Source organism: Xenopus tropicalis, chromosome 5 (genome assembly GCF_000004195.4).
Source record: "Xenopus tropicalis strain Nigerian chromosome 5, UCB_Xtro_10.0, whole genome shotgun sequence".
In the NCBI taxonomy this organism is placed as follows: Eukaryota; Metazoa; Chordata; class Amphibia; order Anura; family Pipidae; genus Xenopus; species Xenopus tropicalis.
In genome coordinates this window covers 103,032,016-103,059,717 of record NC_030681.2, presented here as the reverse complement: position 1 = coordinate 103,059,717, position 27,702 = coordinate 103,032,016, and the positions used below count along the sequence as shown (strand labels likewise).

At 37.8% G+C, this 27,702-nt stretch overlaps 2 protein-coding genes and 1 long non-coding RNA gene across 3 annotated transcripts in view; 2 read left to right on the top strand and 1 right to left on the bottom strand.

Moving 5' to 3' along the window:
* The window catches only part of masp1 (mannan-binding lectin serine peptidase 1 (C4/C2 activating component of Ra-reactive factor)), a 50,364-nt gene extending 38,824 nt beyond the window's left edge, over positions 1 to 11,540 (top strand). The window contains exons 11-16 of the mRNA XM_031901420.1: positions 2,436 to 2,576; positions 3,092 to 3,205; positions 5,711 to 5,896; positions 6,990 to 7,057; positions 9,776 to 9,875; positions 10,428 to 11,540. Of these exons, the coding sequence (XP_031757280.1) occupies positions 2,436 to 2,576; positions 3,092 to 3,205; positions 5,711 to 5,896; positions 6,990 to 7,057; positions 9,776 to 9,875; positions 10,428 to 10,618 (800 nt within the window). The 3' untranslated portion in view covers positions 10,619 to 11,540. The remainder of the gene's footprint in view (positions 1 to 2,435; positions 2,577 to 3,091; positions 3,206 to 5,710; positions 5,897 to 6,989; positions 7,058 to 9,775; positions 9,876 to 10,427) is intronic.
* Positions 11,541 to 13,114: 1,574 nt separating this feature from the next.
* Positions 13,115 to 17,344, bottom strand: rtp3d (receptor (chemosensory) transporter protein 3 gene D [provisional]). The gene is made up of 3 exons (XM_018094081.2): positions 17,191 to 17,344; positions 15,319 to 15,537; positions 13,115 to 13,676 (listed from the first exon to the last, which is right to left on the bottom strand). Exons 2-3 carry the CDS (start codon positions 15,495 to 15,497, stop codon positions 13,334 to 13,336), a joined length of 522 nt encoding a protein of 173 aa, XP_017949570.2. The 5' UTR covers positions 15,498 to 15,537; positions 17,191 to 17,344; the 3' UTR covers positions 13,115 to 13,333.
* Positions 17,345 to 19,692: 2,348 nt separating this feature from the next.
* Positions 19,693 to 26,306, top strand: LOC116411120. Its single transcript, XR_004222873.1, has 3 exons — positions 19,693 to 20,205; positions 20,390 to 20,467; positions 25,228 to 26,306. It is a non-coding gene; the product is annotated as an uncharacterized LOC116411120 (long non-coding RNA).
* Positions 26,307 to 27,702: the final 1,396 nt, after the last annotated feature.

Sequence of the window (27,702 nt, the reverse complement as noted above, 5' to 3'; positions counted from 1 at the left end):
TCCTCTTGTGTTAACTTTTACTCCTGCCATGCATGTCCTTTATCACCATATCTTGCTGATTGATAGTGATGAGCGAAATTTGTCCCGGCAAAACTTTTGGCGAAATGCAGAATACCTTGCACTGAAAGAAAGAGGTCTCATAAAAGGTTCAAAGGGTTAAAAAAAAATGTCTCCATGTTGCTTATGATATGTGCAGTGCTCTATTATCTCTAATAGCTACCAAACTTTGAAATTACTTTTACTTTTTTTCTGAAATATAACACTACTTTTCTGACATCTGCTGGCCAAATTAATGAAGTGCACCGTTATGAAACCACACATCACAGCACACCCCAGCACCGAGGAACATGTATGAATTATCATCATAACAGCAAAGTGAGCAAGGTTAAATGCATACAAATGTACACTGTATCAAAGATCATTACAGAAAGTAACATAATAAATAACCATGTAGCCAATGATTAACAGAAACAACACGTATATATTGATATTAAACAATGTAATGATCATATTAGTGCTGATCTAAAAACAAAGGAAAGAGCAATGTTCATTTAAACCTGTGGGGGCTAGAGTATTGAGTTTCTTTATCCAATAAACTTCCTTCTGGAGAAGCAGCTTAGAACTATCCACACCACTCCATAAAGGGGGGATGTGATCAATAACTATATACCAAAATGTCGGCAACCTGTCTCCTCTTTCTAAAAAATTTTATGCCATTGGTACCCCCATCTCATAATGCTGTACTGATCGCTGAGCAGTGTGCACCCATTGCCAATCTCAAAGTCCGACGCATGTAAGATAGCCCACACAGCAAGTTATTAATTAAATAGCATGCATCGTAATACATGTAATATGATCCATAATATGGAAGCGTTTACCTGTTCTCTATGTGGGCGTAGAAAACTTTCCCCAGGAGTTATAAATCTAAATGAAATACAATTAGGGCATTGATAGCGGCCTGGCCCTGGGTCCCTGAGGGTATTCAGCTTTTGATGGGAACTGGGAGAAAAGAAGGCAGGAGCCAGGCTTTATGTTATGGCTCAGGGTCAGTCCTCTGAGAGGCAAGTTGGTATTGATTGCTACTATCAAATGTTTGTTATACAAACTATTTTGATAGATGGATAAGTTGTTAGGGTTGCACATGTTAACTGATATTAATTGTTATTGTTAATAAATATTTTTTTTTTTTTTAAAAATCATTTTTAAAATTTTGCAGTATTTATTTAAAATGATGTCCATGAGAGTTGGCCTTTGCGTAATTTTGAACTTTCTGGAAAAAAGGGTTTTCAAATAACGGATCCCATACTTAGAATAATGTTTCTTTTTCCCTATCAATTCACCTTTATGGTTTGCAATACTTTTTTTACCATTTTTTATTTTACATGGGTTTTATTTGTGAATACTCATGTACTGTTATTACCTTATTGAGATAGCGTAGCCTAACCACCCCACTCTCTGCCCTGCACCCCCATTATACTTGGGGGCTATCTAATGCAGGAACAGTATTAGTATTTTTTCTTCTAAATGTACTTGGAAAAAGCAGACCTGCTACCAAGGACTACATGAAACAAAGATACAAAGGTGAAAAGAATAGAGAAAAGGCTTACAGCTCCCTTAGCAAGCTCATAATAAATGATGAGGAAAAATGCAGCTAAAAACCCTTGACACAGACTAACAGAACTAACAATGAATTTTAATGATTAGAAACAGAGTAATTACCGCTTTGACAGAACAAAAATACATCAATAAAGTGGCTGAGGCCATGGATAGAACAATAGACCAGCAGACCCAGCTACTGCTGACCTAGTGGGGGACATGACTGCTGTACAATGGTGGGGAATACAATTATTTTGCTGTAGGGTCCAGTAACTTCTAGATATGCCACTACCGAGGGCTAGATAATTACCTAATTATTAGATAAAATACAGCAATGAATATCATTGTTGTCATAAGTGCAATGTACTGAAATGAAACCTTCAATTTAATTCCAGTTAACTTATTTTTCTTGTGATCTTTCTCCACTTTCATGTGTGGCACACTGGTAATATCCCACTATGTCAATGTACCAGTCTAAAAAGATTATGCATTCCAAGCACGTAACACAGGGATCCCCAACCTTTTTTTTACCTGTGAGCCACACTCTAATGTAAAATTAGTTGGGGAGCAACACAAGCATGAAAATGTTCATGGGGGTGCCAAATAAGGGCTGTGATTGGTTATTTGATAGCTCCTATGTAGACTGGCAGCCTACAGGAGACTCTGGCAGTACAGCTGGTTTTTATGCAACGAAAACTTGCCTCCAATCCAGGAATTCAAAAATAATCACCTGCTCTGAGGCCACTGGGAGCAACATCCAAGGGGTTGGGGAGCAACATGTTGCTCACGAACCACTGGTTGGGGATCACTGACGTAACATATTCCATATTGTTTTTCAGTGTGCGGGTTGCCACGTTTTTCCAGGTCTGCTCTAGCAAGAATTTCAGGTGGAAAAACAGCCAAGAAAGGAATCTCCCCCTGGATTGCAATGTTTAGTTACTCCCAAAACAATCAGCCCTTTTGTGGAGGTGCACTGATCAGTAAGTAAAGTAAAACCTGTAATGACTATCATGGTCACGCCTGAAAATCTGAAGTATGTTAAAGGGGTGGTTCACCTTCAGGTAAACCTTTAGTATGTATTAAACTTTTAGCAATTTTTTAATTGGTCTTCATTTTCTATTTTTTTTATAGTTTTTTTAATTATTTCCATACTTTTATTACTCTTTCCAGCTTTCAAATGGGGGTCACTGACACAGCCAAATAACTGTTGCTCTGTGAGGCTATAGTTTTATTGTTATTGTTACTATTTTTTACTTATTTTTAGTTATTTTTTTACTTATTTAGGTCGTCCTCAATTCATATTCCTGTCTTTCTTTCAGACCACTGAATAGTTGCTAAGTTAAATTGAACCCTAGCAACCAGATAGCTGCTGAAATTCCAAAATAGCTAAAATAATTCAAAAATCACAAACAATAAACACAAATTGCAAATTGAGGCTAACTACCGCTTTAATTAGAAACTGTTCTCTTCAATATACAGTATGTTTTATTCCTAGGCAACAAGTGGATTGTCACAGCTGCTCACTGTTTGCACCACGATCCGGGGGCCGAAGACCCTGTTCTAACCCCCATCAAGTTGTTTGAACTCTCATCTTTCAACGTTATATTAGGTAAGAGTTTTTCAACAGCTTTCTTCATTCATCTGTGATCTTGGTGGACGAAGGAAATGAGTTTGAAAAGCACATTTCAGAAGAAATGAAGAAGAACTTTTGCTTTAAGAACCTAAGAGGAATAGATGTTTTTCAGTAACTAAAGCTTTACTCTGGATTAGCGATAATCGTAATGGGAAGATTTGGTTTTTGTTCTTAGACAGCTTTGCACTACCCACAACCTCTTACAAGCAGTGGGAAGTTAATTCTTGATATATATGTAACACTTGTTTGGCTATGATATGGCAAAACCCAGGCTAGTGATAGGTATAGAGCATGTGTTACATGCGACCTTAATGCACAGGAGTGGGCCTCCGCTATATGGGAGGTAATAATGGAGCTGAGGGTGTAGCTGAACTACAACTAGATAGAGCTTGTGTGGTGCAGATAGAATAATGGACGCCAGAAAGGTTCTTGCTCATGAACTATAGTACAAGTTTATTGGACAAGGCACAACTTAATAGTGCAGCAGGGATTATACTCACAGACACAGCAGATTGGATGGTCACAGTGAATAATAGCAGATGTGACACTTAAGGAACAGTATAGCCCACTTGAAGGATTATGCAGAGTATTAGCTGTATGCCCAGGAATGGATGCCCTTTACTGGAACGGATCCCCTCCAGCCAACTATGGTTCAGGGTAAGGTACTGCCTGAAACCAAGTCTTAACTGTGGTCCCTACAGCAAGGCATACACAGCCTGGGTTAGACTAAACCCTTACAGTCTCCTTTGATGGGGCTAGTGCTGCCCTTACTAAATAAGCTGACTATGCTCACCACTCCTAGAGGGTGCTATTACATAAACTGACTGTGCTGGCTTGTTCTCATTCACGGGGCACTGTCCCCGACTTTAGAAATGGCAGGTTCTCTTTACTGGGGCCTAATGCCTCAGGCTCAGTGACGTGAAGCCTTGAGACAACAGCAGCCAAAGAGGAAGACACTTCCTTGTGCCAGACACTATATAGTCTGCCAAGGGGAGTGGTCAACCTGGGCTAAACCTATAGGGGGTAGCCTAATAACTGTAATCTGAGTGTAGTGGGCTCTGCCCTATAACAGCACAGATAAGATAAGGATAGGGGATAACACCATAGGGAGCTTAACCCTATGGGTCCCTACATATAATTAAGAACTTTATCTTTTTTTGTTGGCCATTTCTACAGTGATTATACTGGTGTGTCTATGGTTAATATGCTTATTATCAATTTTCCGTAGTAGTTATACTGGCAATCAGGGGTTAATTTGCTGATTAGCCATTTTCTGTGGTAATTAGACAGGCAGGCGGGGGTTAATATGATTTTTCCATTTTCTGTAATAATTATACCAGCAAACATAGGGTTAATGTGCCATTATCTATTTTATTTAGTGATTATACTGGCTCATCTGGAGTTAATATGCCCTTTATCCATTTCTGTAGTAATTATACTGGCACATCTGGGGTATGTTTTGGTAAAATGGGTGTGGTATTTAGCGGCCAGTCTCTCTTTCTATTTTTCAATTATGGGAGGTATAATTTTGCCTTCAAAAAGGGGCCGTGGCCCCATTCGGTAGCTGACCTCCCAGGTATTTGTGCTTATTTAAGGTACATGTGTGTTAATTATAATGGATGCACTGAATCCTCTATTTTGGATGAAAAAGAACTGCACAAGGGTTTTCTTGTTTGTGTGACCAAAAAGTCACATGGTTTTAAGGGTTTGGATACAGTTCAGCCCGGCACTTGGATTTGGGCCATTTAAATCCTACTGGAAAAGGCTCTGATTTTGCCAAATCTAGGATTCACTGCATCCTTAGTAATAATAAGATGTTTAGCAGTCAATAATGAGCAGCAGTTCTCTATAGGGTATAAATTACCCTATATAATCCCAAGGACCACCTGATTCTGTTCCTGCTGTGTTTTTGGTACTTATTTCAGTCCTGTTCCTGATATATGGCAGATATAAAGATTTTTATTGTACTTTATTATCTGGCATTTGAATAACTGACATTTGAATATATGGCCTACACCCTTGCTGCCCTTGAGCATGCATGGGAACCTTAAGCAATGAGTCCTAGTGGCTATTGAGTAACTGATGCCCAGAGAAAATGTGGAAGCTTCTCCCAGTTTTTGGTAACTTAATGTGTGTGTAAAAATATGCTCTGCCTGGTGGGAACTAGCCTTACTTACTTTGAGTCCATCGGGATCAAAAGGGTTGACTTGAAATGGCAGCGATGTAGCCAGTTATCTGTTACATGAGATTGTCACCACACAAATCCAAGGTTAAACTCAAAATATTGTTGCCTAGGATAAGCAAAGTAATACTTTTTGTTAAGGGGCTGGCAGCGACATATGGCCACTTTAAACCTACTAACTTCATTACTGCTTAGATTGTATTTACTTGATATCCTCTCTATTCATAGTATAGTAGGTATGAAAGCACATAAAATAACTGTGTTGTATGCTGAAGGTGACTTTTTTCTACTCCTGGCAGGGAAACACAGAACCTTAAAAAAGGATGACACAGAGCAAACATTCCAACCAAAGAACCTCATTCTCCATCCTAACTACAAGCCCAGAACATTCCAGTTTGACATAGCCCTCGTGGAACTTTCAGACAAAGCTTTTCTCAATGATTATGTGATGCCTATTTGCCTGCCAGAGAAACAAGTCCAACAAGGTCTTTTGCACAACTGCCTTAGACTTCTCTTTGAAATTGTCTGTTGTATGTTGGGTGATGGGCAAATCTATCCTGTTTCACAGAAAAATTAATGAATTGGCAAAATTTAGCAAAATGCATTGAAGTCAATGGGTGTTTTTTTTTTTTTTTTGCAGCTTCCACACAAGTTTTTCTTTGCACCCATTGGAGTGTATGGGCATTTTTTCACAGCAAAACCGGGTGAAAAATGTCACTCATTGCTAGGACTGCCTGTATATGGGAGAGCTCATTTCTCCAGCGTTAACTCTCATATTTTGTTGCTATTGTAATGCTAATACTGTATATAATTTTTCTATATTGCTCATGGCAACAATTCCCATAGAAAGATGTTGGGTATGACAGGTGTCATTTGAAATAACATTGGCAAACATTGGTATTTTTATCTTCTGCTTCATTTTAGTCATTTCTGCTTTCTTCTTCTGTGTAGAGTCATCAGACAGTGACCTTGGGGGTTGAGTTATTAAAATTACACCAGCTACACACCACATTTTACCCATAACAACCAGATTGTTGATTTCATTTCTAAGTTGTAGTAGTCATATCTAACTAGTTACCATCTGGTTGCCATTGGTAATTATACCCTACAATTTGGCACCTTTTATAGTAAATTAGCCCACTTATATCAAGCCTTGTTGTATCTCATCGTAATTATTATTTTTTTAATATGTTACTCTTGTGTAACAACAATAATTATATGCAGTATATTGTAGAGTTAACTTTTTTCATTTATGAATGCTAGTGGAAAATAATAGAAAAGCTCCCCCCTAGTGAACTGCTGCACCTGCAACCCATATGTTCTAAATTCAAGGGTGTTCATTTGCAGCATGAAAATGCAGTTTCCATTCATGGGTATGCCAGGTAACAAAGATGGGATATCAAGGGAAAATGGCTTTCAGAGAAACTCAATACATTCCATAGGCCTTAGTGGTTTACATTGGTAACAACAGCAGCCAGGTGACAGAGGGGCTATTAAGGGAAAATGTATAATCAATATATTCCACAGGTGTAAGTGGTAACAGCAGACCTGAAGTTTGAAACATTTGCTTTATTTTAGATGAGTATGTGATTGTCAGCGGATGGGGCAAGCAGTTTCTGAAGCGGTTACCAGAATCCCTTATGGAGGTGAATATTTTATTTATCATAACCATATCCATAGAAAATTTTAGATTAAAATTAAACAAGACACTCAGTGGATAATATATATACAGGTATGGGACCTGTTATCCAGAATGCTCGGGACCTGGGGTTTTCCAAATAAGGGATCTTTCTGTAAATTGGATTTCCATAGCTTAAATCTGCTAAAAATCATATAAATATTGAATAAACCCAATAGGCTTGTTTGGCCTCCAATAAGAATTAATTATATCTCAGTTAGGACCAAGTACAAGGTACTGTTTTATTATTACAGAGAAAAAGGAAATCATTTTTAAAAATAAGAATTATTTGCTTATAATGGAGTCTATAGGAGATGGCCTTTCCGTAACGGAAAAGGCATAACGTGATGATGGGTTTCCGGATAAGGGATCCCATACCTGTAGTATGTATGAAACTCTTGACGGCCGGTGTGAGAAATAAATCACAAACACACGTGACAAAACACCTCCATTCTTTGCCAAACTACCCATTCGGTTAGGCAGTCTAACTGTTCCCCAGACCAATTGAGGTTTAGGGCCAAACATTCCCACTGGAGTTCAATCACAGACCTCCACATCTTGAGAGTGAATCGTTAATATTAAAAACATGTTTAATTAAACATATTTAAAAAGGACCTGTCACCCTAAGAAATACAGTAATTCCAAATTATTTTATATTGTATTTGTCAAGCAAAATAAACTTCACTTACACTATACAAATTATAGAAATCTTGTTTCCTTCAGTCTTTAAATTGCACTGTTATTAGGGCAAGCTTTGTATCACCCCAAAATCTGGTTAATGTGCCAGAATGGGGGACCTGATGCCCATGCACTGGGTACACAATTAGATGGTGAGGAGGGAGGGGGAAAGTGACTGCTTAATGGAAAGTTAAAGAAATTGTCTGCCCAACCTCTATGCCTAAGGCAAAGAGGCGGGGCAGGCAATATATGATTGACAGCTGGGATTTTTAAATTCCTTTATAATGGGTTAAGATGTGTAAATATAAAAATTAATTTGGGTTTCATGTTTAATTTGAAAAGGACTTATACAGCTTTTTAAGTCTGAGTGACAGGTCTATTTTAACGCTTTCCCCTGCAAATACAAGCTACTGCAAGCAAAGTATTCTGCACATTTAGCCAAGAATAACAGCAGCTCTGGTATTTGCCATGATTAGTCAAAAGTCAGTTTTAATTGGTCAAGATTTTGCACATATTTTTGTCCAAGCAGATATTTCTTTGTTTATATATACATACATATCATGTTTCTTAGAACTCCTTCATACTACAGACTTGCAGTTTAGCCATTCAGTAACCTTTAGAAAATGCAGACACAATGGCCAGGGTAGCCGAGGGCTATGCAGAGTAATTGGAGATGGCTTACACAATAGAACTAACTTACTAATGTAAATACAATGAGCAAATTGCTATGTTGTTTTACCCACAATGCAGTATTCTTGCGCATATTTCTGATCTAATTGAGAGCCTGCAATTTTCTTTAAATTAATATAATCCCTGTATTACTTAATTTGTTTTTACCTGTACTACATGCTTTTCACCATTGTAATAAGGATTGTTTATTTAAATAGAGATATTAACCTCTGTATAAACAAACCCACCTCCCAGCTGCAGAGTGCGTGTCAGACTTTCAGATAGAAAGAAGCTCAATATACACAGGGTTTAGGGTGAAGACACATGGGGCAATTAGTCACTGCAACCTTTAAAAAAACTTGGTAGCAGTGACTAATTGCGCCGATGATGTGCGCAAGTCCACATTATTTACACAAAAGTTCAGGTATTACCCAGTTAGTAAATGATGATTTTCAATCACATTGTTGCAATTTAGATTTACTTTACACTCCAGACTTGATCATACAACATTATCATTAATGATAAAATAACACAGCATGCAGGGTGTTTAAAGACTTCATGGCTTCAAATTTCCAGTGATTCCTACAATGAAATTCTTTCTCTGGCCTCCCTGTTTAGGGCAATGACAAACAGGGAGATTTGTAGCTAGCGTTACAGGAATTGTACATAGGTGTGACAGTAACCATGACAATCCTCAGCAGGCCCAGACTGGCAAACTATAGAGAATCTGCTCTAAGATGCCATATACAAGTGATCACCAACCAGTGGCTCGAGGGCAACATGTTGCTCACCAACCCCTTGGATGTTGCTCTCAGTGCCCCCAAACCCAGGAGTTACTTTTTAATTTCTGACTTGGTGGCAAGTTTTGGTTGAATAAAAACAAGATTTACTATCAAATAAAGCCTCCTGTAAGCTGAGGCTACCTAATCTTAGCCAGTATTTGGCACCTCCATAAACCTTTATGATGCTTGTGTTACTCTACAATTCTTTTGACTGTGGCTCACGAGTACGAAAGGTTGGGATCCCTGCCATAGACAGTCACTATTATTGGGCCTATGTGTTTTTGTATATTTAAAAAGCCAGGGTTGGGCCTATTCTGAATCTCAGTCCAGAGCTGTTCCTCAAGCATATTGTGAAAATTTACCAAAGCAGCTGGGACAATAGTATGTGAATTCTTACTTTACTTATATACATGCAATGAGGCTTGTGTGTCCATTTTATTGTGTGGAACCCCCACAGTCACTAGGTCTGCTATCCCTATTGTTATATCCTCATACAGAAATACTTTAACACAGTTAAAAAAAAAAAAACATTCTATTCTGTTCTATTCTTATTTCAGATTGAAATTCCTGTGGTAAACCATGCTTTATGCAAGACTGTTTATCAGACTTTAGAACTGTTAGTGACTGATGAAATGATATGTGCCGGATTCAAGGAAGGTAACTATGTCAAAATCCTTGCTATACTTCAACCAACAGTTAAGCACACTTAAGCTAGAGAAACCCATTTGCTTTTATCGCAAATTAGCATTTCATTGCACCCATCCCTCAATGCAGCACAGCCACTTCCACATTTCTTTATGAACAATTGTAACATTACATTGTGGTTCTATAATTGTGTAGAAAGCAACCTTTAGGCTAATAGCATATGTAGTTCTGCTCTGTGGTCATATTTCTGCCAGTTGAGAAATGCCCTGAATGTAGACTTTTGTCACAAGCAGCATTGAGATTGAAAACACAAGTATGGCATCAGGCATTTCTCTGCCAGCAAAGAAACACTATATGTCATTTAGCCCAAGGAAGTGGTACCTAGATGGTGGTTTGCAGTAGGAACCAAAATAATTGATGTGGACTGGGAAATCTGCACATCTGTTTAAGATTTGTTAAGATGTGTGCTCCTTTGAGCTAAGGGGACAGAAGAAATTTTTTCAAAAAAATTGAATGTAGTCTTTTTTATGGCTAAAATGTGTCTAACTCTACCTTTTTATCCAGGAGGAAAAGATGCCTGTTCTGGTGACTCTGGAGGACCAATGGTGACTCAGAACCATCTGAACAATCACTGGTATCTGGCAGGAACTGTGTCATGGGGGGTGGGTTGTGGGCAATATGATAAGTATGGAGTATATTCAGATGTTTACAAGAGCCTGGACTGGATCAAAGAGAAAAGTAAGGTGCAATATTGATAACTACAGTACTCATGTAAATTGTAGGTAGTATTTGGGATGCAAATTATGGTTCAGAGATAACTGTTTTCTGTGTTGCATGTAACTTCTTCTTCATTAAGTTTGTACTGGCTATCTGCACATTGATATCATCACAAGACATCATGATCAGACATCATAATCAGGCTTTCCAAATCTCAATAGAATATTGAATGTAAGCAGATACTGCTCAGCGGTGGTCATTTGCACACCTGTCTTCCCACACACACCTACTATGATACCTCCAGTAAAACCAGCAAAGGAGAGCAAATTGAATATTACAGAAATGTATATATATTCAGAGACCACCCTACCCTTCTAAGAGAAAGAGCTTCCATATCGCTATCTAAATATCCTTTCTGCATTGCTTGTTAATATGTCTGAACATAATCTCAGATGAGCAAGTGTTACAAAATAAATTTAGGGCTGATTTCTCAACTGCATTGAATTTGCTAAGAGATGCCAATGGCAAGAATATAATTGACCAAACCATATCAAGTCAGGGGCAGCTCAAATAGATTCATGTTGAAGACATTTAATTGTTTTGTAACTGACTTTAAACATAATATATAATAACTACTGAGACTTTTGCTATAATTGCAGTAGACTGAAGAAAGCTGTCTGATAAATGTGTGTAATAGCTTACAGAACTGGTGCAACCTGTGAATGTTATTACCTCCCCTATCGCCTATCTGTTGCTCTGTACCTGCCAACCAGAAAGTAGTCCTTTACACTGAAGATGTTTCTTTAATTTTTCACTGCACAAATCTACTACTCTGATATGTTTGATGTGCTAATTGGCCCACTTTTAACCTCCGCCAAAGACAGCTTCACAACTTGGCATACCTGCTTTAGATAATCAGTTGTTCAAATAAAGAAAATATGCAACAAAATATGTATGTAAGAGAAAAAAAATGCCATGTGTTATTTATTAAAATAATGCCATAATTTATTAATGTTAATAAAATGAATATAATTGACATACATTATTTGTGTTACTCAGTAAAGTCTGAGTGTTGTTGATCTCTTTACCTTACTACCCCTGCTGTACTTTTGATCAGGCTTTCAAGCAGAGGATTCAAAACCAGGCTTAGGGAAGAGTGTATTTTAAACTAAGGGACACACATTGGTATGCACAATTTATGTGAGGTGTAAAATGAAATATCAAGTAAAGCATTACAGCAAAGAAATGCTAACCAAACACACAATGAGACAGGTTCCTACCTTTAATAAAATATGTCATAACAACTTAAAGAAGCTTAGATTGGCTGTATACTGCCTATGGATTCCATCAGAAAATTCTTGCTTTGCTCCATGAGAGACCACAAGGGACATTTATCAAGCACAAGGCAGGTTGGAAAGTACAAAAAAAACCAGGCACAGCCACCCTACTTTCATACTATAAACATAGCCCCGTGGGTGAGCACCTATGGGTACAGGAATTTATGTTTCAAAATAGTCTGGGCTCCTCTAATGAATACAGCACTGCATCCCCATCCCTAGCATCCAGCACGAGATGCAGAACGCAGGTATGCCCTGAATACAAGTCCACAAATTTAATGTATACTGTTTAAGAACCACTAGTGCCTGTAAATAAGAGTATATTAAGAGTTGAAGTTCATCTTAGAAATTCTTATCTCTAAGAGAGAGGCCCCAGCTCATAAATACACTACTCTACACTACTCATAGGTGCTCACCCTGGAGTATGCACACACACAGACCTAATGTAATTATTTATTGCTTGTTCCATTTTAAATCAAATTTACCGTCTATGTTTGTATTAATACCATGCATGCTTCTATTTTAGCTATAATACACACCACATATTATAAAATATTTTCTTTTTGACTGAACTTGAAGTGACGGGGTGTCATCATGGCAACATTTTTGGCTTCAAGAACCCTAAATACAGGGCATTGAAAGATAATATTGATGTGGTAGCTTCACTCCTGATTTAAATGTTGTCACCCTTATTCTGGTAGTTCTGTTTCTCTCCCTCTGTTACCTTGGCCCCTGTTACTTAACATAATGTAGGCAGGAGATCCCCCATTCACTAATAGCTGCTTCCCTTACCTTACTGGCAAGGAAGTTAAGGAATTAATGCACACCAAATAAGTAAGTACCTAGTAGCAATATTTGGGTAACCATTTTTTTTATACTCAGATTCACAAAGTGCAATGCAAAACAAAGGAAGATAGAATCAATGGCTTTTTATAGTTGGTTTAGCTGTAGATACACCATGCTCTTAAAAAGACAAAACTATAGATTGCACTTCTTGTGGTCTGGAACCCCATGTGTATTCTGCCCTGAGGGTGACTATGGTTACTCAGATCCATGACAGACACAAGAAAAAAAAATCCTTGTGCAACTCCTCTTTTCTGAAGTGACTAGAGTTGATGTTAACGTAGACATTGCAATTTCAAAAACATCCACACGATGGTGTATGTGTTATTCCACAAAAGGATCACGAGACAAACATTTCACTATTGAACGAAAGTATTTTTATGTAACCTAATTTTTATTTACAACTTTCGTACATGCAAATAAATAAAATATAAACATTCTTAACTCATATCATACATTTACATTGTATCAATATGATCTTAAGGGTAGGAGAAGTATAGCAGCAGTACAGGATTAGTCAGACCCATGAATGGGGTGCTTGGATTAATAACATTACAACTTTATGGATGAATACTAATAGATATCTGCATCCCTATTACATTTGCCTAACATGCAAGCTTCACACAAAGAGGCCTCGTGGGGTTTTGTCTTCTTTGAGAATTTGATATAGTTTTTTTGCTCTATTGCCTCATTGTAACAATTCTTCCTGATTTTGTCAGCCACTCTCATCAGAACTTCGGCCATTTTTTCCTGTTCAAATTTTGCCGTAAGCATTTGGTCACTGCTGCAGCTTCTGCATTTTTGTCTGTAGGTTCTCAGGTAGACTTCTCCACCTGCTGAGGAAATATGGCGGTAATGAAATGTAAGAGAGACACGAGCTGAGTTCCAACCATGGCGGCAGTTAGAGCAGGTGAATCTAAACAAAAACAAGAGAAAAGGAGAATATTAATCATACTGTAGCAATCCTTTATATCAGTCAGATTCTATTAAACATCTTATTGGTTGATATGGGTTACTACTACTGGGCAAACTTAGTGCCTTTTATTACATACTATATGGGGGTTTGGGTCTAGCTGTATTGTGTTACTTTTTCCAATGCCTGCCACTTCCTTCATTCCTTCATTCAAACTAACATGCAATATCTTAATATAGTGATTTGCTTCAGAAGGAATGCCAAAGGAAAACAAAACACCATAGATGTGTGTTTTAAACTTCAATCATTTCTCTAATTATGGTTTTATTTTTTGATGCACCTTCATGCTTTTACGACACGGCAAGGTCTGCTACAGCCTAGCCCCCAATTATCACCAAGCTACACCTCCTAGAGATGGTGAGATGCCAAGTCAGCTTTTAACATGACCACTGTCTATCAGTAAGTCTACTTGGAAATCAATAATACATATTTTGCTAGTGAATTTTTTAATAAAAATAGAATTCCTAACAGTCTGATCTATTCTATGATTTAACATCAACACTTTCCTGACTTTTAGGAAAGTGTTGACAAATTGTCAAATATTCATTATATTTGACTATTTAACTACATGATTCTCTTGAGCATTTGCATGTCATCATTGTAAGAACAATAGGTGTACTGGACATATGAATTAGGTGCAAGAATTTTGTGCATATTGTATTTACATGTGGAAACTTTTTAAAATCTCCCCAAAAGTTCCATAGGCAGCCCTTGGCCTGTGATCAGTGTGTGTGCAATTCGGACCCTCTCGGATCAGATGAGAGTAGGGGATAAAAACATGGCAATGCTTTCTTACAAGTAGGTTAAATAATAGGGAGCATATGTATCAATGGGTAAAAGGCAAGTCTCTATACAATTTGTCAAAAATACTCCAACACAAGAGAGTCTGATGTGCTACTAGCTTTGGAAGAATTGTATTTTTACCCTTTATTTTACCCTGACAGAAAGGACCTCTCCCATGAGCAATAAAGCATCCAAAAAATATCTGACCGTCCGCACCCAGTGAAACACTTTAAGCGCTTTACCTGTTATCACTATATGTATGTTTTTCATGTGGTGATTGAAATGAATCCAGAGAGGCAGTTCTTCGGGTTCTTTATTGCCCAAGAGAGAGGAGATTTCCACAGACAATTAAACACCCCCTCAGCCAGGACCCTTATATAAAATATACCACTTAGTACAGGTATGGGATCCCTTATTCGGAAACCCGTTATTCAGAAAGCTCCAAATTACGAAAGCCTGAATCCCATAGATTCCTTTTTAATCAAATAATTCTTAAAACTGATTTCCTTTTTCTCTATAATAATAAAACAGTACCTTGTACTTGATCCCAACTAAGATATCATTAATCCTTACTGAAGGCAAAACAATCCTATTGGGTTTAATTAATGTTTTATTGATTTTTTAGTAGACTTAAGGTATGGCGATCCAAATTATGGAAAGACCCCTTATCCGGAATACCCTTGGTCCCAGGCATTCTGGATAACTGGTCTTATACCTGTACATAAAACACATAGAAAAATGAGAAATGCACATAGAATGGCAGATGCCTTAGGACAGTTTGTTAATCTACTTTTCAATTCACCTGCCAAAGGAGGACGACTGGTAGATTTTCCAGCCATTTTGCCTCTGGTTTGATGTTAAATCATCTGTTAGATCATTTTTGATTTGTAAAGTCCAGGCTTGGCCATGCCGCGGCTCTATCTCTGTCTCCTGAACACTTTGGAAAACATCTGCCCAGTTACTGTATTGTCCTCCTAGCATTGTGACTGTGAGAAAGGATAAGGTGTGTAAAAGCTGATCCCTGTAAGACAAAAGAAATGTTTATTAAGGTAAGGTAAGCGGAACTATTGTGAAAATGAAAATATATGTTTCCTCCCATAGAAATAACATTTTCTAAATATAATCAATTAGAAATTATGTTTGATTTCTGAAACAATAAAGTTATTCTTTACCAATACAGTATATTTGATCTAACTGTCGAACTCCAACTCCTGTATGTAGAAAGACATATTGCTGAGAGGGGTAAGTAAAGAGTAACTTGTTTATTTCAGAAACTATGTAGAAAATAAAATTGATTGTCCTTATTTTCATGGGATAAAACACATTAAATGTTAATTTTTGCAATCGTTTTCCTTTGGCAAAATAAATAAATTAAAAGGGAATTTTCTAGGATGATTAAAACAAATCCATAACATACAGTATATAATATATCATTTAGATATATAAAGCCTTTTCTCTGTAATAATAAAACAGTAACTTGTACTTAATGGTAACTAAGCTGCATGAATCCATATCAGTACCAAAATAATGTTACTGGATTTATTTAATGTTGAAATGATTTTTTAAGCAGACTTAAGGTATGGTGATCCAAATTACATAAAGATCCCTTATTCTTTGCCACGAAAATCCCAGGTCTCAAGCATTCCAGATTATAGACCTGTACCAGAGAGAGGTAACTTGGATGAGAGAAACAGGAATAATGAAGAGGTTTAAACCACTTTGTTTCTTCTGTTTTTTATACCAATGGTATGAGTACAGACTGGGATCTTACAATGCAGTGGGGTAATATGTATCTAAGTGCATGGTTGCTAATAGTGATGAGCGAATCTGTCCCATTTCACTTCACTGTAAAATTTGCGAAACTACAAGAAAATTAGCGAAACGGCGAAAAATCCGTGAAATGCATTTGCAACTTTTTTGTCGCCTGCATCTTTTTGTGTCACTTGCGTATTTTTTTTGGTGCCTGCGTCTGTTTTTGCCATAACTGCACTCATTTTGCTGTGACGACACACATTTTACTCGACCAAGTCCATTTTGATGCACCCTGTGCCCAATTTGACGCGACCGTGACTTTTTTTGAAATGCACTGAATTTTCTGCGGCAAATTATCACTGAAATTTCGCACAGCAATTCACCAATGGCGAAATGCAGAGGTTCGATGCGAATCGCTGCCTGGTGAAAAAATTCACGTTGTTATGATCAAAACAACCCAGTAACTCAATCTGTCTTTCTGTAGTCTAACTAGGTAACTAACACAAAAGCAGCACTGACAACCATGATTACAGGAATCCCCAGCTACGAGGGACAAAGCTAAACAGAATGGCCCCCTCAGCTTGATAAACCAAAGCCATGGATACACAGATTGCTCTGAGAGTGCAAAAATACTTCCAACAATAAAAGCTGTGATATCACGTAACAAATAGGATAACAACATATACATGTATAGCATAGTATCAGAACATAAATCCATATGATTACTGACACCAATTAGAAAATATACTATACATTGTAAGAATTATGAGAAAAACCTTCTAAGCTCTCTTATATGAAGGTACAGTCAGAAGATAACAACAGCTAAGTACTAGCATTGATAGTCTTGTGATAAAGGTAAGATCTACACAGTCTTAATTCCACCTGTATGGAATGTATTCATTTTACTGTATAAAGTACTTACCTGTATACCTGTGTCCCTGCAGCACAACTTCTCTTTCAGTAACACTCTGTTGCCAACGTCTGTCTGTCTGTTGCCATAGAACAAACTGTCTCTGTCCATTCCTTTTATATGCTCCTACTCCAGTGATTCCTGTCCCCCTCCCTTTCTGTTTCTAAAAATAGAAAATACCAGAATGCAGAGATGAAACTTATTGTAACATATTGAAGTGGCCCAATAATTTTCTGTAACTATGATGCAATGTGCTGGGTTGTTTACCTTGAATATGAGAGAAACGAAACGAAACAGAAACACCCTGTCAGTAAGGCCAGTTTTTATACAGTATAATCCTACAATGCTGAAAGAGGAGGCAGCAGAAGCCATGCCGCCCCCCTCACCCCCCTCATGCATAACTTTGTAGGGACAGAGCAAGGGGGGACTGAACACCAGGGCCGCTGCTGGCCAAATGGGTGCCCTAAGCAGAAATTTACTTTTGTGCCCCCTCCCCCAAATTTTACGGAAGTAAAAAAGAGCCCCCATAGACAATGCCCCCATAGTAAGTGCCCCCATAGACAGTGCCCCCATAGATTGAACTATCTGGGACAGCGGGATGTGCTATAAAAACCGGCGGGACAGTGTTGGGGAGTATGTTATAATATATAAAAATGATTTTTTTGAGCAGCTGGCATGGTGCCCCCCTGGGAGTTCGTGCCCTATGCAGACTGCATACCCCGCTTATAGGGAACAGCGGCCCTGCTGAACACTAGCGCAGAGAATACAAATGTTTTCCCAGAACCAGTAAAGCAGAAATTACAAATTTTTCAGCAGTTTCGTGAATTTTTCTGCAAATGGGACAGATTCACTCATCAATAACAATATCAATAATGTGAGGAAATAAAGTCCTAGCAACTAGAAAGTACCTTACATACCAAGCTTGCGAGCCATAAATAATCCAAAAACTTTAAAAAACAAAGACTAAAAACATCATTTTCTACATGCAGGGTGGTGGGCAAAGCAGGGTGGGACTGGGCTGGCGGGAGACCAGGAAAATACCCAGTGGGCCAAGCCTGCTCGCCACTTGTGGCCCCTGCCAGCCCTCTCCTCCCACTCTCCCTACCCGTGTGCCTGCGCTCCTCCAATCTGGCCAACTGGAACTGCGTGCATGGGGGTTGGTGTAGCAGGAGCTTGCAACTGGGTTGGGGGGCCCCTGGCTCCCCAGGCTGACACTGAGGCACAGTGCAAAAAACAGACACACTCTACCATGTTTGCTTCTAGTCCTACCCCTAACTCTTGCATTTTTGGTTGGCGTCTTTTAAATGACCCCTTAACAATCATAGAATTGACATAAAAACCATGAGGTCTGCCTCCTTGGGCTACCAAATAACCAATCACAGACCTTTTTGTGTGCCCCCTAGGAACCTTTTTCATGCTTGTGTTGCTCCCCAATATTTTTTATATTCAAATTTTGCTCACAAGTAAAAAAGGTTGGGGACCCCTGACATAAATATCAATGACCCCGAGAGTACACATTTTCTCAGTGAATTTGTGTAATTTTATTGAGAATTTTAGTGGAATTACACAAATCCACTGAGAAAATGTGTACTTTCTGGGTCATTGATATTTGAATTTGGAAATGTTGTACAGCCAGCACGGGGTCTGTAACCTGTTGAGGAATACTTACTGATAACATTGGAAGCTACGGCAGGACTTTTAACTTATATTGAGGACCCCTAATGTAATCCATACTAGTAGTTCATTTTAAGGTAATCTACCCCTTCAATAATAATAATAATAAGATAATGTCTAAATCGATTGCATTGCATTGAGTAGCCAAGGGAAGAAATGAAACTGCAGTGACAGTATCAGTTTTGTATCTTTGCATGCAGGGAGTGCCTATGATAAAAGGAAACCAATGTTGTTATTGCAGATTCATTTCTTCCACAGGCTTTCCAGCAGCCCAAGAGCCTGAATGACACAGCAACAGCACTGCCTTGTCTATATGAGCTGCAAATTAAATGAATTAATCAGAAATAACTTGAGACCTAAAACATTTGTATATTTTCCCTGAAATTAAAGTAATCTATGTGATATGTTCAGCAGGGTAAAGCTGCTGTATGTTTAATATAAGAAGGAAGGTTATAACTATAAGAAGGAATGTTATGTGTTTGCATTGTGGCCTTTATTCACTTTATTTTACAAGCTGAAGGCAGTAAATGGCAGGAAACATACAGCAGCTTTACCCTGCTGAACATATCAAATAGATTACTTTAATTTCAGGGAAAATACACAAATGTTTTAGGTCTCAGGTTATTTCTGATTAATTCATTAGAGCACTTGTATTTTGCAGCTCATATAGACAAGGCAGTGCTGTTGCTGTGTCATTCAGGCTCTTGGGCTGCTGGAAAGCCTGTGGAAGAAATGAATCTGCAATAACAACATTGGTTTCCTTTTATCATAGGCACGCCCTGCATGCAATGAAACAAAACTGATACTGTCACTGCAGTTTCATTTCTTCCCTTGGCTACTCAATGCAATGCAATCTATTTAGACATTATCTTACAGACATTATTAAGGTATTAAGGCAATCCAAGAATGTTTGTGTAATAGCACCGCAACCTGATGTGCCATATTAGATAAGGTCGATAAGGCTGCCCATCAAGTTCAACCCCTATATACAGCATACTGAGGGGGAGGTCTTTAGTCCCATACTTCCTCTCACTAAACACTCAATTCTCCTAAAACATTGTGTTGTGAAACTGACTTCCTAATATTTCACTGCTTTCATCCACTATTTAATACTCAGTGACATCAAAGTTTAGCCTATTTATAAGTAAGGCAGTATACAGTATTCTTGGCACACCTAAGAAAACAGTAATGTTAAAGAAAACACTTTCAGAGAAAGGTATGTGTAGTATAGACTTAAAAGGTTAGGTTTTTAGTGCAATGTGTTGTTTAACTTGGAATTTAAATGCTTCCTGGCTTCTAGAGCTTATTTACACTGGTAACCAAGTAGCAGTGCTGCTTTTGCTACAAGACAAGGTAAGAACCCTTAAATCTGAATTTTCATTTTTTTTTTTTAACTTCTTTTTATTTTTAAATACAGCATAGTTATCACATTCTTGACAATCTTTCTTTTCGTTTTGTCTTAATTAACATTGTTATCACATTTCTTTTGTTTTGGTATATCACTTTAACATTATTTGTTCTTTTGCGGAAAAAAAAGAATGAGAAAGATCAAATCATCGTAGTGGTTTCTTTGCGTTGCCCAAGTGAGGGTGAGAAAAGAAAAGGAGTAACAAAGGTAAGAACCTATGTAAATATTCTATAAACATTATTATAAAACAGTATAGTTTTTTGTATAGACACCGGGTTTGCCTCTTAATTGTTTTGTATTTAGTTTTCTTGTATTGGTTATTAGCCAGTAGGGCTATATATTTCAGCCTATTGGTGTGAATCTGCCGTCAGGTGCATTCTGGCCTACTCTTTTATTTTGGTATTCGAGCCATGGTCCCCAAGTCACTTCAAATTGTTCTTGTTTGTTTTCGTTCCTGGCAGCTATTTTTTCCATTGCTGCTCTCGTGTCTAGTCCTTGTTTAATTTGGTTTATTTCGTAGGGTCCTCCTATTTTCCAATGTCTCGCTATATGCGTTGTTGTGGTATTGAATATTTGGAATAGAAGCTTCTTCCATGGAGGCAAAGTTTTTTCTGGAAGATGTACTAGCAGGGCAGTTTCCGGTTTGTGCGGTATTGGTCTTTGAAGGTCTATCGTTATTAGTATGAATACTTGTTTCCAGAGTTCCATTACTGGTGGGCATTGCCACCACATATGTAGAAGCGTCCCTTGTTGACCACATCCTCTCCAGCAGAGAGGAGAATGAGTATTTGTTATTTTGTTTATTTTAGTTGGCGTCAGGTGCCATCTGTAGAGTAATTTTTTGTATGATTCAAGATGGTTTGTGCATCTTGTAGCTCCTGTGGTTACTGTCAGAATCTTTGACCATTGTTCCGGTGTTAGTTCTATTTGTAGCTCATTTTCCCATCTTTCCATAAATGTGTGTTTGTGATCTGGAGGCATTTCTAGTAGGAATCGGTAGCAAGCAGATAATATCCTGGGTCCGTTTTTTGCTATTCTGCACAATTGCTCGACTCTGGTGAGCTGGCGTTTCTTTTTGTATTCCTGTGTGTTTTTGTTGATAAAATTTGTAATCCTCAGGTATGTAAAGTATTCGTTATCTGGAAGTTGGTATTTATTTTGCAGTTGTTGGAACGTTTGGTAGGTTTGAATGGAGTATAAGTCTGCAATTGTAGTTATGCCTTTGTTAGTCCAGTTTTGCAGGTTGAGGTCTTCGATTAAAAATTGTAGGTTGTCAATTGGAGTTATTGGGGAAAGTGGTTTTCCTATTTTCCCCTTTTTATTGAGTGTGTCCCAATTATTCAGAATTAATTTGGTCGTTGGCAATATTGGTGGGTTGTTTGGTCTGTATTTTGGAGGTAGCCATAGTAGGTTTGGCAGTGTTAAGTTGTAAAGAAAACTGGTTTCTATTGTTATCCATTTTCTTTGTTCAGTAGGGCCATGCATCCTGACAGCAGTTTCGAGCAACGAGGCTTTATTGTTAATTTTAACGGCAATTATTCTACCCAACCAGGAGATGTTGTGTGATTTCCAATTTTGGTAGCCTGTTTGAAGTTTCTTTTGTAATGGTGAATAATTTAAACTAAACAGTAATTCCGGGTCTTTCAGTATTTTAATTCCCAGGTAGGTAATGGATTTTTCTTTCCATTCAAATTGGTATGTTTGCTGTAGTGCATGAAGGGATAGGGGTATGATGTTAATTGGTAGTGCCTGCGTTTTACCTGGATTGATTTTGTACCACGAAATTTGATAAAAGTCTTTTAAATCTTGCATTAGGTTAGGTACTGAAGTATGTGGTTCTGTGAGAGTCATTATGATATCATCTGCAAATAAGCCAATTGTTTGCTGTCCATCTCAGGTTGGGATGCCTGTGATTTGGACGTTTTGTCTAAGTTTGCATGCTAGGGGTTCCACCATTAATGCAAATATAAGGGGCGATAGTGGGCAGCCTTGTCTTGTCCCATTCAAAATTTCGAAAGCATCTGACAGGATTCCTGATGTATTTACTCTTGCTGTTGGGGTTGAATAAAGAGCTAATATTGCTTTAATGAATGTGTTGCCAAGTTGGAATTTGTACAATGTATTTGCCATGTAGTCCCAATGGATCCTGTCAACCGCTTTTTCTGCTTCCAGGGAAAGTAGTAGCGCTGGGTGTTTGTAGCGTTTAATTACATGCAGTAGGTTGTGTAGTTTCCTGGTGTTGTCTGGCGCTTGACGGACCATAATAAAACCTACAGTACTTGGTCGTTATTTATTAGTGAGGGAAGAATCCTATTTAATCTCTGGGCTAGTATTTTTGAGTATAGTTTAAGATCTGTGTTCAATAGAGCTATTGGTCTATAGTTTGAGCAAATATCTTGTGGCTTACCTGGTTTGGGGATTGTAGATATGTGTGCTTGGAAAAACTCTGAGTTTATTTTACCTGTGTCCATGATGTTTTGAAAAATTCTAAGCAGGTGTGGTGCTAGCGTGTTTTTGTAGGTTTTGTAGTATATAATTGTAAACCCGTCTGGGCCTGGGGCTTTGCCCACTTTCAGAAGTTTAATTGCTTGTAGCACTTCTTCTAGTGTGACTGGGGCGTTAAGGAATTCTTTTTGTGATGAGGTGGGGTGTGGGAGTTGCAGGGAGTTAAGGTAATTTCTAATTTGTATTTTCGTTGGTTTAGGTTCATTTTGTTGATTTTCTAAGTTGTACAGAGATCTGTAGTACGAAGCAAATTCGTTAGCTATCTGAGATGGGTCAGTAATTTTGTTGTTGTTTTTGGTTAAGTGTGATATTCTGTGTCTGGCTTGTTGGTTTCGGAGTTTAGATGCTAGAAGGCGATTCGCCTTATTGCTGTGTGTGTAATAAAACTGTTTTAGTTGTTTAAGTCTATATTCTGTTTTGGCTAATAGGAGCGTTGTTAATTCTGTTTTGTCGGTTTGTATTTGTTCTCTTAGTTGTTGTGTGGGTTTGTTGTGGTATTCTATTTCTGTTTGTTTTATTTTTCTTTCTAAGCTTTTTTGTCTTTTTTCCCGTTGCTTACTTATTCCTTTGGCTATTGTTATTAGTTCCCCTCTCAAGGTTGCTTTATGCGCTAACCATGTTATTTGAGGATCTGTACCTTGGTATGTGTTATGTTTAAAATAGTCTGTTATTGTTGTTTTGACTTGGTTTTGTGTTTCCGGGTTTGCTATTAGAGAGTAATTTAAGCGCCATGGTGCTAAATATTTTTTTGTTTTGGTTGGATCGGTTTCTATTCCCACTGGTGCATGATCCGACCATGTTTGTAGGCCTATCCATGCTTTGGTTGTTGTTGTTGTTGTTTGCCTATCCGCCAGTATGTAGTCAATTCTAGATTGCATAGAGTATCGTGGTGAGTGGTAGGTAAACTCTTTTTGTTGTGGGTGTTTAGCCCTCCATACATCTATCAATGCTAGTTTATGGAAAAGATCCCTTGTTTTTTTGTGATTTTCCTTTGTTGTTTGGTGGAGGCAATGCTGTTAGTTCTTTGCAAATCTAGCTGGGGGTCTTGTATGCAGTTAAAGTCACCTGCAACAATACAGCTACCTTTTTTGTGTTCCATTAGACCTGTTAGTATTCTAGCTATAAATTGCAGTTGATTATCATTAGGCACATAAATATTTATCAGTGTATACATCTGGTTTTCTATCATACCAATTACCATTAAATACCTGCCTTGGGGATCTGCTATTACCTGGTGTTGTTTAAATGCTAGTTTAGAACTAATTAGGATAGAGACTCCTTTTGATTTTTTTTTTGAGTAAGCATGGAAGTTATGCAAGTAATGCTTATTCAAAAAGTTTGGGTGGGTTGACCTTTTAAAATGCGTCTCCTGGTAAAAAAAAGTACTTCTGCTTTTGCTTTAAAAGCCTCATGAAACGCCAAGTTTCGTTTTTGGGGTGTGTTTAGCCCTCTGGCGTTCAGTAAGTAAAAATGTACCATATTGTTGTGTTTTTCCCTTGCACGTCTATACATATAAATTGTAAGCATACATTATAGTTATAATTATGTTTGGCAGAGACCCGGTGTCCGTTAACTAAAGGCAAACATATAACATTGAAATAAGTATATAACTTCAAAAACATTATAACAATAATATATCAACAGTTGTCGTTAACGAGACGGTGAGTAAGGTACTCGTTGGTATATACTTTGTTTTGTATTTACTGCCTTGTGGTGCAGTAGCGTAATGGCGGATCTTATAAGTGTCATGTAGCTTCTCAGCTTATGGACTGGGGGGGGGGAGAGACTGATGTAAAGTCTCCCGGAGTGTTCTGAGTGTTTTTGAGCCCTTGCCATTTTCGTTGACTGGTTTAGGTATGGGAATAAAGTTTGTAGTAACATTGATTGAGTATACTCACGCCACCTGCCATTCTCTGGTTAGTTTCCTTGGTGATGGTGTATTTGGTGGGGTGCATTTAGTCGGTGATTTGTTGTGATCTAGGTTCCATTTTTGCATCGCTTTGTAGGCTTCCTCAGGTGTGCCCATCACTACTGGTGTTCCGTTCTTGATAATTATTAGTTTCACTGGGAAACCCCATCGGTATGGGATTTTCTTTTCTCTGAGCTTTGTTGTTATCTCTGTAAATGCGCATCTCCTTGAGAGTGTAGCTTGTGACAAATCGGTGTATATTTACGGTCTGTGTATTTTGCTGGCCAGTTTTCCTTTTTCCTTGCCGCTTGCAAAAGTTTCTCTTTTGTTCTAAAGAAATGGATTTTGGTTAGGACGTCCCTTGGTGCCGATTCCGGGGCTGCTCTAGGCTTTGGGACGCGGTGTATCCTGTCAATTGTTAGCTCTATTGGTGGTGCGTCCGGGAGTACTGCTTCCAGCAGGCTTTTTAGGTATGCCTCTAGTTCTTGTGGCTGTACCGATTCTGGGACAATTTTCATTTTTTTTAACTGTAATTATATCTCTTTTATTGCAGAGATGCAACACTCACTCAACCCTCTCTGGCTGAAAGAGGGCTGCCAGTGCCAAAAGACAACAACGCCAAACACAGAACCCACTTAATAATCATTTGCATTTAAAAGGGGAAACATTTCTGCATGTTCAAAATGATGAAAGCAGCACACAGCTATTTGCCATCAAAATGTTCCATTTCCCATGGTGGTACAGGAATAAAATCTATAATCTATATATTATTAGATGATGCCATCTAAAAAAACCCTTTTAGGTTTTTAACCTTTTTTGGATTTTCTTGCATAGCATAGTGTTTTTAATTACAGAGGGAAGTCTCTGTACTTGGAGATTATTACCATAGTGCACTATGAATCAATCATCACTGGCCTTCTTCTTCTGGTTTTCTTTTTTCTGCTGTGAATGTGGGACCCTGAGCATTAATTACTACTTTATTCATAATTTATTTCTGCCACCGTTCTATATTAGTCTTCATCCAGAATCTAGCAAGTAACTTATATTTTGTGTATCACCTCAGTGATGAGTCTATTGGTGCCCATTAATACTCTGCCTCCATTGTCCTGCCCCTGCCCCTGTGCTAATAAACAGATGTATTTACATTTTTATTTTAATTCTCACACATGCACAACTGAAATAAGATCTACGCTAGTCAGAAATATGGCACGCAAACACAATTCTTTTTTATGCTTATAACTGGTAAGATCACCCAGTTATTGGCACCTAATTTTTTTGGTAAATACTGTGGGGCCTATTCACTAAAGGCCGAAAAAAACAAGTGTTATTTATAGCATGCGTTAAAAATATTGACACTTGTCTGAGTTAAGAAGCGATTTTGTTATCGTTAAACGAGTGTTATTTATAGCATGCCTTAAAAATATTGACACTTGTCTGAGTTAAGAAGCGATTTTGTTGTTGTTATTTATTATTTGGTATTTGATATTTTTAAGCAATATTTTAAGGCATGTGATATATTTATGCGTTATTTCATAGCACACGATATTATCATGTCAGACACTTCATTACTCATTTAGTTAGCATGCCATTTACTTATAGAAGACAAATAATTTAAAGAATGGCATTTGAGATTATGGGGTTGATTCACTAAAGGTCGATAACACTTATCTCATGCTTTTTTTGCATTAAAAAGCATGCGATAATTAATTTACCTCGCATTGCGTTAATTCTCGCATAGAAATAATACTAACGCATGATTCACAAATACATATGAAGCATTAAATGTGCTAAATATCGCATTAACTGTGCGAATATTAACACCTACTTGGGGCAGGCAGTACTTGGTGAGTTTTTGGCAACACAATATGGACTTTGCAGTGGGATTTATTCAAGTCTGTGTTGGCCCTAGAGTCATGCATCCTCCAGTTTGCAGGGAAATGGTCATTTTCAGAAAAGTAGTTTTCCGAAAGTAATGGTTACGTGCGTAAAATTGTGCGCTAAAATAGCACGCGCAGCAGGAAATAATGCAAGCGGCGGAAAATAACGCAAGAAAAACATCGCGTCTTAATTATGATCCCTGTCCTTTTAGTGAAACGAGCGTTAAGTCGCAAAAAATAAGAAGCGATAAAATGTTTAACGCAAGCTTTAAATAGCGTTCGTTTTAGTGCCCTTTCGTGAATCAACCCCTATATCTTTTTTTTTTTTAGATTTCTCTCTTTTAATGTCCTCTCTGGTTATATCTTCATTTCTACCCTTTCCCTTACTTTCTCAGTTTGTAACTTTGCTGTTAAATCATTACTCTAAAGGACAAGTCAACCAAAAATGTAAATTTTTTGCCTAATAAAAGAAAACAACATTCTAAGCAACTTTGCAATATACATTCATTATTAATTTATAATGGTTTTTGAGTTATTTTTATTTAATTGCTACTAGAAGCAGTATTTGCAGGTCCTTTTCTATTCTCTGCCCTGGGGGCTCTGACTCTTGAAACAATGTAACACAAGGCAGCAGACTGACAGCCCTGACTTTCTGGAGGAAATCGGCCTTTGCAACATTGTTCAAGAAGTAACAACCAGGAGTTCAGCAAATGCTGCTTTCAATAGCAATTACGTTTACAAGTAACTTTAAAAGTACTAAAAATGTTTAACAAAATCATATTGGAAAATTTGGAATTATGTTTTCTTTTATTAGACAAACAATTATTTCGGGGGTTGACATGCACTTCAAGTTTAAAAAAACTTGCAGGCACCTGTATTCACTTATCTGATTCCCAGGCCCAGTGCTCCTATCAGTAAAAATTGTTCTAGCCTGGGGTCCTCCCGCAAGCACCTAGGGGCAATCTTATTCTTTCTTCTGCTTCTTCTTTCTTTATGTGGGTGCGTATGTGCAGTAGAGTAAAAATGAACTTTAAGAAGAAGTGAAAGAACAGTATCTCTCTATGGTGCTTGCTATGAAGAACTCCAGGTCAGGGCAGTTTTGCTAACAGCAGCATCAGCCCCAGGTATCAGGTAAGTAAATACAATCACTG